The sequence below is a fragment of the Calidris pugnax genome, unplaced genomic scaffold, assembly GCF_001431845.1.
Source record: "Calidris pugnax isolate Ruff unplaced genomic scaffold, ASM143184v1 scaffold17, whole genome shotgun sequence".
Taxonomy (NCBI): Eukaryota; Metazoa; Chordata; class Aves; order Charadriiformes; family Scolopacidae; genus Calidris; species Calidris pugnax.
In genome coordinates this window covers 2550941-2561448 of record NW_015090794.1, presented here as the reverse complement: position 1 = coordinate 2561448, position 10508 = coordinate 2550941, and the positions used below count along the sequence as shown (strand labels likewise).

Here is a 10508-nt window from a genome sequence, read left to right as displayed (position 1 = left end):
TTTGTGTCCAGGGTGGCCGTGTGATGACTTGCACCCCCTTCCTCACTGCTGTCCCCACCTTATTTAGGAACAGCTTGGGAGCAGGTCCGAGAGAGCAGGGGGGAGATGAATTCTCTCCCTTCCATGCAGCGAAGGGGATGCTGTGTGGGACAAACACAGCCTGGTCCTACACTTCACATGACCCTGGGATGCTGTCCAGGGACAAGGGACCGCACCAGCCACAAGCCCACAGCCCCCCACCCCCTTTCCAAGCCATTCCTGGGAAGCAGGGGGGTCTGCCCTCAGCGCTGGCTGCTAATTATGGCTCTCTTTGGGATGGTATTTTAGATAACTCAGTTCTCCGGCACGCACTCCAAAGGGATAAACTCATTTAGCAGGTTAATTAGTGTCCTTGGTAAAAAGGGTATGAGCACTCCCCCAGCCCAGGGAGCAGCTGAGGCTGGGAAGCAGAGAGAGGTGGTGTGATGGGATGTTCATCACCTCCAGCTCCATTGGTGCTGTGGTTCAGAACTAATTCCCCAGCAAGTTCTTGTCCAAATCCACAACCCCCGGGTGGCTGAGAGGGTAAAGATTCTCTATTTCAATGGAGGAAGGCCTCAGCCTTTGTCCAAGCTCACCCTGGGGGGACACACATCACCATTCCCCCCCCGAGCAGCACTGAACAGCCACACAGGTTTGTATTGGCAGCACTAGAGTAAGGGGAGGTTGTTTACTTGTTTTAAAGTATTATATGGAAAACCTCTCCCTCCAGCCTGTAAACAGTTTATTAGCCCTGTATTTCCTAATCCGTGGCCCTGCACACACTCAGAAGAGGCCTGCTCACTGCTGACCACACCACGCAGCCCCTTGGCCCACAGGTACATTAAGCTCCTGGGCCAGACGATGTCATTCCCGTTCCAGGCTCTGAGAACACAAGACAATTTCACTATTTTCAGAGGAAACTTTGTTTTCAATACAGGCACTTACTGCCAAACAATAAATAGAATGTTTGCAAGTATCAGCTGTACAAATACTTGCTAAAACAGCAGAGTTCTGTTTGCTAAAATACAATATTTGGACGCCCATTTTCCTCTCCAAACTATGCATTTCAATTTTTAATGAGCTCTGTTCATCTCAATTATACCTGGAATAAAGACGAGGAGATCGGCCTTCAATTTACCTTTGGGGTTATACTAGTCACAGTCTCGGGGTACCAGGAAGATGTTTTCTGCTGCGGTTGATCGTAACAACTCCACCTGTCCATCCAACCCACACCCAAAGTCAGTGCAGATCTTCAGAGAAAGTCTTTTTTCCTCATACATAAAAGATTTTGTCATCATCTATAGTATACTCCTTACTACCAGGGCTGCTATAAATCGTTGAAATTGAGAAGCAGATAAATAATGAATAGATAATGCTATTTACTTACAGTACACAAGCTGTTCCTAAGCTTTCCTTGTGATGGTAAATCCAGGCTCGAAGGGGTGACAGAGCCCCTGCTCTCACCCTCTCCCTCCTGTCCCCACTCCTGCAGCAAACATGGACACACGGAAGCCCTCACCCTCTCCAAGTTCAATCTGACATCAGTGTGTACACGGCTTTGCTGTTCTCTTTTTATACCCACAGAGAAGTGACAAAGCAGGAGGTAGCACCCTACTGTTAACACGCCCTGGGACTGACAAAATGGATTATTTTGGAGGGTTCAGACCAAGAGCATTGAAGGCAGGTGGCCCAAGGTCTCTGCGGTGCTAGGATAGTGCTTGGAGCACTGCAGGCCAGGCTGCAGGTCAGGAAGGGAAAGCTCTTACGACAGGGCAAAGCAGAGAACATGGGTACAACGCCTACAAAGATTAGTCTGCAGCTTCCTTCCCCCTCAGCCATAACAGGAACCTTCTACTACTCAAGTAGATGAAATGAGAAAGACCATATTATTAGGAATACGCAAGAAACACCTCTCTTGGAGCCCGGGATGAAACAGCACAGTGTGTCTTCAGGAGCAGAGACCAGAAGGAGACACCACGTGGCTGACAGGCAGCGGAACCAGATTCCCCACTGTCAGGGGACTTTGATGACCTCTGCATGTCCCGGCTGAACTTGGACAGCACGACATTGCTAGTACAGTAACCGTTTAAAAAACAAAAACCAGACAACCAAAAAAACACCTCCAAACAGAACTGACAACGTAAGGAGAGAAATTCTATGAAGTTTTACTTTATATGTACACTTTTGTATAAAACTTGAACAACAGCGTAGCTAATTTGGGATAACAAAAGCAGCAAATGCCACTGAAAGCTTTAAATGTGCAAAATACAGTTCACCACATATTAAGATTTTCCCCCCAACTGCCAAACCAATGCAGACAGGTATCACAGCAGGGCAGAGAAGGGTATAAACCAGGCTAAAAAGTTCTCTTTTCCACTGCCACAGTTCCAAAGTTAACTCTTAAACTTACCACTAAAATAAGGATGTGAGAAACTCAGAGAACCATCAGTCTAACAGTCACCTATTGTAGAAAATAAAAACTAATTCCCACAATCGTAAAACCCTGAAAACTAGATATATTTTTTTAATTTACAAACAAAACAAGCTATTTACTGCATTAGGCCTTCCTGAATCTGGTTTCTTGAAGCAAGAAAGTTAATGTCCGTCAGCCTCAAAAGGGGCTTATTTTTTATAATTATACATGAAACAAGAGGGTGTGCAAACAGCATTTTAACACACACTGTTGTATACCAGTCTGCCTGTTTGAGACTTCTGCTCTCAGCAGTTCTGCTGCCACATCTCACCACCAGCACATCTGTGCAACACAAGAGGAGTAAAGAGCTGGGGTCCTTCTACTTCATCCATGTTTCCCTCCCCCCCCCAATCAGCATCTCTCCATAGACGGGCTTTTTTAAAAGAAAAACATGTCTTAAACTCACTGCTGCTTTAAACAACTGCTTAATAGATGGACCTGCAAGAAAGGAAATTTCCAGAATACGTCAGGCTGAAACACAGCCACTGTTCACCAGCTCAACCCAGGGTCTCACTTTTGGATTTGTCTGAAGTCAGTTTTCAGCTGAACGTTTTTGGAGATGAGAACCACGGCTGAACACAAGGGACTCCAGAAAGATCTCAGTTTAAGGCAAATTGGAAAACGTTCCTGAAGATTTTGCCAAATTACGGTTTTTCAAAAATGTTTATGAACTTTGAGACTTCACGATGAACAGCGGTGCCAAGGGGCAGGTGCCTTAATCCCTGGGCAGAGAAAAAAATTAGTTAGTATACTTCAGTAATTTTTATAATGATGTTATAATAAATGACACTGACGTATGATATATTTGATACATGGTATATCAAATACTATATTTAAATATCTAATTGGTAAGTAATATAGTCATCATCAATATGTTTTGTTGTTAAATTCTAAAATACAGAGATACTCACTGCATTGTGAAAGAAGTTGCAAAGATGCTCTGCCCATGGACACCTGAAAAACAGATATATATTCTTAGTCTGTTTTCTCATAGAAACACCCAGTCTCAGCCACTCCAAGTTTTGTATTTCTCAAAGCTTTGCAGGAAGGTTGATCCCACAATTCACTTGAACTTCCAAATGGAGATGACTGCAGCATCAGATGTACGGTAAAATAAGTAAGACAAAGACCCTAGGAATCAGGATTTGATCAGATTCTCTTGGATGGCTGCTAGAGCACACTGTAAAGCCTCACAAAACAAAAAAAGACAATGGAATTGCAAATTTGTTAAAGACAGCTTAGCTCATACGCAACCGAGTGAAATTAGGTAGTTCATTTTCTCGGCTGCACCCAGCAAAGGCTGGAAAGAAGAAACAGAAGTATTTCACAAAGAAGGTCAACTTACACATCCATGATTTCCACTTAAGACAGTAACTAAGAGGTGAATTCTCAATATTGCTCTGCTGCCATCAGTGACGTGTGAATTAGAAGTGCCAAAGCAGGCAATTATTCTGTCTTCCAGTACACAACCACAGAGTGAATTCATTTTAAAACTATTATGTCAATACATTAAAGTCTATCACTCTAAAACCTGTAACGCTTTACTGCATAACACAGGAGAGCAAGGATTATAATCAGCTAGTGGTTTCCAAAGTGACACATCAGAGTTTTATTATCATTTTTAATCTAAATTAATAATTCAGACTTTTTCAGAACTCTGTTTTCCCCACCCACTGAAGGGCTCTGCTCCTGCAGAGAATGTGGTCTCTCTCCTTTTCAAAAGGGGATAAGCATGACAAGCACAATCCTAGTTCTGGCCTCAGTTTGCATCACAGTGCACGTATGTTCCTGAGTCTTTAGTTTTTGATGGAGATCTACTCCCTCACCACCATGTGAGGTGCTCCTTACCAGTTTAAAAGAATCACTGACATCTGTACACCCATTGTGTTTTTGTAGATACACAATAATATACATTTTGAGTTACTTTCAACTATTTTCTCTAAATAAAGTTTTATGCAGTATTACACCTCCAGTGTCCAGTCGTCCAGTAATTAAATAAAGTTTTATGCAGTATTACACCTCCTTAGAGTCCAGTAACGACTTTGCTGTAAGTCCTAATTAAGGGGTTTTGTTTGTTGTTGATGACAATGATAGTTAAGTAATAGAACTAGACTGTACCATACGTAATCTCAATGACTGGTCAGGGCTGCCTGAGCAGATAACATGTTTCCACAGCACTGGGAAGTGAGAAAGCCATTTGGGTGCAACAGGTAACATAGAACAATTTTAAATCTACCTAAAACATCGTGTTGAGTACCTTTACCACTGCTAATAACAGGGAAGAATAAAAAACCAAGAATGAATTGTGAGTCAAGACTGTTGATTAAGAGAAAACTACCATCAGTGTTGCAACACAATGATTTTCAATTTGGCTACAATGAAGATTCACACTTACATATGCAGGTTCTCTATAATAATATTCAGAGCGAAGAGGCCAATGGATTGCATCTTCTTATGTCTGCACGTCAGGAACAGGCAAAGGAATTCACCCACGTACTGGGGACCGAGGTTTTGCCACCTGAGCGATATAACACCAGGAAACAGAACACAGCTGTTCAGAGACAACTTCCCTGTTGACTCCAAGCATCTTATTTGCATTCTTGACTTGCCCAAAGCACTGGGCTGGCTGGTTTCAAAGAGCTAAGGGTTACAGCTCTGCTAAACGTTACTGCTGGGGACTGCTCTGACTGTTCCATAAACAAACAGACTTCAGGGAGCAAGTGTTGACTCACAGTTTTAGCATTGTTGCTTTCTGACAATGTAGATCTCTCAAAATAAGGTTGACAATGCCACGGAGAACGTGTTCTTCATAGGAAAGATGGTCCAATAACAGCCTCAGAGCCCAAAAGTTATTCTAGGAAGATAAAAAAAAAAATAAGACCAGGGATTTAATCTAATTGCCAATGGTTTGGGTTGGAAGGGACCTCAAAGATCATGGAGTTTCAGCCCCTTGCCCTGGGCAGAGACACCTCCCACTAGAGGTAGATTTAATCTAATTGCCAATGGTTTGGGTTGGAAGGGACCTCAAAGATCATGGAGTTTCAGCCCCTTGCCCTGAGCAGAGACACCTCCCACTAGAGTTAGATACCAACCACTAGACCAGGTTGCTCAAAGCCCTGTCTGAGCTGGCTTGAACACCTCCAGGGATGGGACATCCACAACTTCTCTGGGCAACCTGTTCCAGTGTCTCACCACCCTCACAGTAAAGAGCTTCTTCCTAATATCTAATCTAAATCTCCCCTCTTTCAGTTTAAAGCCGTTAACCCTCATCCTGTCACTCCACTCCCTCATGAAGAGTCCCTCCCCATCTCTCCCATAGGCCCTTTAAGTACTGGAAAGCTGCTATAATGTCAATAATTTCTTAAAAACCAGAATAAATTAAAGGTCAAAGCTAAAGGGGAACAAAATCCAGTTAAGTGTGTCTAATATCTCCAAGCTGATAGTACACAGATTTTAAATATCATTGGCTTTAATCTCTTAGAACAGAAATCAGTATCTAGTACTCACCCCAAAAGCCAGGGCTATCTCTAAGAAGGAAGTCAAGTATGGAAGATGACAAAAAATCATCTGTTGTACTGCTTGCACTGCGAGAATAAGACAAGCCTCACGATGCAACTACAGGAAGAGATACCAACAAGAAGACATATTTAAAAGCCCACTTTCCCACTACTTGTATTTCGTATCCAGTCCAATCAGCACTAAATTACCACCATTCCAAGCAGATAGGTTGGATGTCAGACACAACATTCAAAAGAATTTTAATGAAGACCAAAAGAAGGGTGAATAGAACAGGTACTTCTGTTTATATAGATTCATAGAATTTATCATGTTTCACCCAGCACTCTCAAAAGTCTTCACAGAAACATGAAGTCTCACACCACCACAGAAACAGAACCACCAAAAGAAGGGTGAATAGAACAGGTACTTCTGTTTATATAGATTCATAGAATTTATCATGTTTCACCCGGCACTCTCAAAGTCCTTACAGAAACATGAAGTCTCACACCATCACAGAAACAGAATTAAGGGAAAAAAATTCTGGCTCAGTAGTCCGTATTTGGTGAGTAAGCTAAATGTAATTTCCTCAAAAGAAGTAAAAAAGAATAAGATAGCTCCTTAGATGTATTGACTGCATTTCATACAGACTACATTTCAAGCTGTCTTTAAACACATTGCACTACACTTGAAACCATAATTCAAAACAAGTTTAGAAATTCTGAGGTTTTGAGACAAACACGTTGTCAAATCTCAAAGGACATTCTCCAGTTTTAATCAAACGACACAAGATTACCCTGTGAGCAGTTAAGACAGAATCAATTATTACCAACTCTCCTGCTTTATAAACGCATAAATTGGGACAGTGATGAAGACAGACTTGTCCTATGCTGAAGATGATCAGACCAGAACAAACCCCAACAGTTTCGTTACCTTCAGATATCTACTATAGCCTTTAGACTGTGCTAAGAACAGCGTTACGCTGATTCCCCCCAAAAAATCTTCAAGCCCCCTCTTAAAAGCTTTTCAGAATATTCCAACTGTTTTCAATACTGCTGTATCTTCAAGCACAATAAAGCAAACAGTAAGTTTCCTTATCACACACTTACATGAGGAGAGAAAATATCAGATGGTAAAAAAACATTAATTTTTGCCTTCAATTCCTCCAAAAGGTCACCACTGGCAGCAAGTACCCCCTGAAATAGAAGTAAGGAGTCACAAGTAAAGGGGAAAGATGTCCAGATCCTCTACAAACATCAAACAGTGTTCAAGATGGTTCTTTAATGAGCTTTTACTTATTTTTTCAGTTTTTTTTTTTTCCACAGCTGCGGTTGACTGTTCAACACCATCCTCAAGAGAAGTTGAGGCTCTACAGCACTAACCAAACCGTATCCCATAACCTCTTCATTTTAACCTACTATGCTTAGCAGACAGCTAGTTCTGTTCTTGTGAAGAAAATATCCAGATACTGGCTCTTTAGGACCATCTGAACACATTTTTCTTAAACTGCTTTCCTAGCCATTTTGTTATCTGACTCACCTCATCATTAAAAGCTACAGAATCACTACTAGGCATTGGGCTGCAAGCAGAGATAATCTTGTTTACTGTTGCATTTAACACAACATTTTGCAAAGTGTTACATTAGGCACATACCACAAGAGTACTCGATGAGGCATTGTAAAGTTAACCTTAGTATTTAGAAGAATGAGCCAGTGCACAGACTTGTACAAAACCCAGACCACAGACTCTCCCATTTCCCAGTACTCTTTCAGTTACCTTTTGGAAGTCAAGCGGTGGCTCTCTCAGGGTGAGGGGATGTAGGTACCCATTTTTTTCCAGCAAACAGGTACTGCCCAAGATCATGATGAGGGAACTCCAGCATTTAGGCTGAAACACAGCAGAACATTTGTTTTACGAAGTCAAGTCCCTTCAGAGGTATAAACTATTCAGAGAGGAAAGAGTTCCTATTATAAATCCTTGCACTGAAGAAGTAACTGGACAAAACAGGTAAGATATTTCGTGGGCACAGAAAGTTTTAACACAGACTCACATTCCTGTATAGCAACACGTTGCTGTAGAGAAGTTTGAGTGCCTGCTTAATTAGAACATCATCTTTCAAGGGAGACCCTGCAAGGAGAAAAAAACCCCAAATATATCCTCTGATTACCTATAGAGTGTGAACACAAACAAGATATTACATCAGTTACAGATACATTTCCCTAGAAACCTAACAAAAAGAAACAAACAAGTGTCTACAGCTATTTTACAACATTTTGGAGGTTTTGAATGGAAAACAGCAAGTGTAAATCACTATTCTGGAAAGCTGCAAAGAACTGAATGCAGATGATCACAGTTATCAGTGGCTAAACTACTGACAGAATACACGGATCGTGAAACCCTTTCCATCAGGAAACCTTTATTCTGAAGGTCACAGCTGAGATGTACCATAATGCTAAGTTACATCATGGCATTAGCAAACCTTTATTCTGAAGGTCACAGCTGAGATGCACTGTAATGCTAAGTTACATCGTGGCAGTGTGTAAGAGAGAGCTTTGTATTTCCTTTTAATAGGTTGCTTTCAGCAAAACAACTTCACAGCTGAGAAAACCAGCTCTTTGCATGAAGTGTACTAAACACATTCACGCTCAAACATAAAGACATTCTTCCTGCCCAGTGCTATGTCCAGGCAAAGTCCCTCAGAACGTTACTAGATTGAATGAAAAAGTAAAAGCTGTAATTAAGTAAGATTCTAAACGTATGTAAGCAAGAAACCACACTTGCCAACTCTGACCCATGACCCAGGGTTGAGCATATCCTTTCCAGTGGGGATACTGCCTGTTCTGAATATCTTGAGGTAGACCTCAAACTGGAGAGGAGACAGCCGGCAGGCGGTACAGCAGGCCAGGCTATTGATGGGAAACAGCAGCGAATGCGTAGCGTTGATGAAGTCTCCAGTTTTACACAAATAGAATGGGATGTTATCTCGAAGGTCTCTTAACCTGGAAAGAAGGAAGAAAAAAAAATATTTGACTTTCATTAACATGAAAGTTTTACAATAGGTATGTATAGATCTGATTATGCTTGACCACTAGCAAGACCACTTCTGCCACCATCAGATAAGGCAGAAATCAGTGCCGCTTTCACTTAGCAAACAGCTGCCAAAATCCTACTGCTCCTCATTCTGTTTATTACACATTGAAGAAACACAGCCTGGGACACAATCTTAAGGCAAAGAAACAATTAAAAAAGAAAAAAAAAAAGGCAAAAAACTATTTACCCTTCGACATCATTGCACTTCACAGCTCTCAGGTAGCGAACAACTTCTTTATAGCTGGAGAGAAAAAAAGAGGGTGAGTAGGAAGAGGAAGGAAGCGCAAAGCTATATACAGGTCAATCAAATATTTACTACAAATAATTAAACAAAACAGTAGACCTTCCCACACGAGAGACATTGCATGATAGGATAGAAATACAATGGGCAGGAAGAGACAGTTGGAAATAATCTCTGGATAGCTTCTTGCTACTCATCTCTGTACTCTGGCAAAATGAAACAGGAGGTTGCCTTTCAATTTAAGTCTCTAAGTAGACTGTATTCTTTTGAATACAGACTTCTGAAGATCTGGACACCAGAATGCACTTTTTTGCTGCCTTACAACTAGTCACCTTCTGATGAACAGAATTTGTTTTAAACATCGACATCTAAAACCTACTGGGGTTATGGAAACAAAGAATTTATCCATTTCAACATTCTTTTCTGGTCTCGAAGTGTTCAAAGGGCTTGATTCTGCTTTGAAAACACTTCAAAAAGCTACTGGCCTCTTGATAAGTAGCAACAGGCATAAAGAGCTTCAAATAGGTCTTTGATTTGTATGTTTCCCCATTATATGAAACTCCTGCAGATGTCAGGGAAACACTACACTAGAGTCAATACTATGCAAAATCTAAAAGCTGAGCTTATAGAAAGAAAAATCCAAAACAAGACCAAACTGATCTTACTTCTCTTTGTCCACCAATTTCTCCACTCGAGCCTCTATAACAGGGAGCGTTTCCCACAGACATACTTTTCTTCCTTTCTGTGTTCTTTGACCAGTGATGTTCTGGCCTTTTAAAACAGTGGTCAGTAATACATGGTCCCATGGCATGACATTCAAGCTGGAAGTACAAAAACAAAGTAATTTTTAACCATGTTTTTTTTTGTACACCGCAATTTATTTCCTTTAAGTAACATGATTTACCAATAAAACATTTTGAGGTTTACTCACTTCTGGGGGGTGGGGAGGTGAGAAGGAAAAAAAAAGAAAGAAATAAAAAAAACTATATGGACAACATTCTCACATTCCTGTAAAGGAAGTTTGTAAAGCTGTAAAGAAATTTGGGTGCCTGCTTAATTACATCATCTTATGCTTCGCCACAGCATCAAACAGCAACGGATCCTGTAAGGTCAGAAGAAATAACAAAGCAGCTAATACCAAAATCTTCTGATAAAATGCTCACACCTAACACTAGCAGTGAAAGAAAC

At 41.1% G+C, this 10508-nt stretch overlaps 2 protein-coding genes across 4 annotated transcripts in view; both read right to left on the bottom strand.

Moving 5' to 3' along the window:
- Positions 1–1455, bottom strand: part of GNG13 (guanine nucleotide binding protein (G protein), gamma 13) — a 6963-nt gene extending 5508 nt beyond the window's left edge. The window contains exon 1 of the mRNA XM_014936281.1: positions 1409–1455. The gene's annotated coding sequence lies outside the window, so the exon portion shown is untranslated. The remainder of the gene's footprint in view (positions 1–1408) is intronic.
- A 707-nt stretch (positions 1456–2162) lies between these two features.
- The window catches only part of LOC106884847, a 30622-nt gene continuing 22276 nt past the window's right edge, over positions 2163–10508 (bottom strand). For all 3 annotated transcript variants that reach the window (XM_014936543.1, XM_014936544.1, XM_014936542.1), the window contains 11 exons: positions 9986–10141; positions 9267–9320; positions 8771–8988; positions 8040–8116; positions 7766–7876; positions 7099–7185; positions 6002–6109; positions 5227–5348; positions 4890–5012; positions 3406–3448; positions 2163–3216 (listed from right to left, as the gene is read on the bottom strand). In XM_014936543.1, coding sequence (XP_014792029.1) covers positions 3139–3216; positions 3406–3448; positions 4890–5012; positions 5227–5348; positions 6002–6109; positions 7099–7185; positions 7766–7876; positions 8040–8116; positions 8771–8988; positions 9267–9320; positions 9986–10141 — 1177 coding nt within the window. In that variant the 3' untranslated portion in view covers positions 2163–3138. The remainder of the gene's footprint in view (positions 3217–3405; positions 3449–4889; positions 5013–5226; positions 5349–6001; positions 6110–7098; positions 7186–7765; positions 7877–8039; positions 8117–8770; positions 8989–9266; positions 9321–9985; positions 10142–10508) is intronic.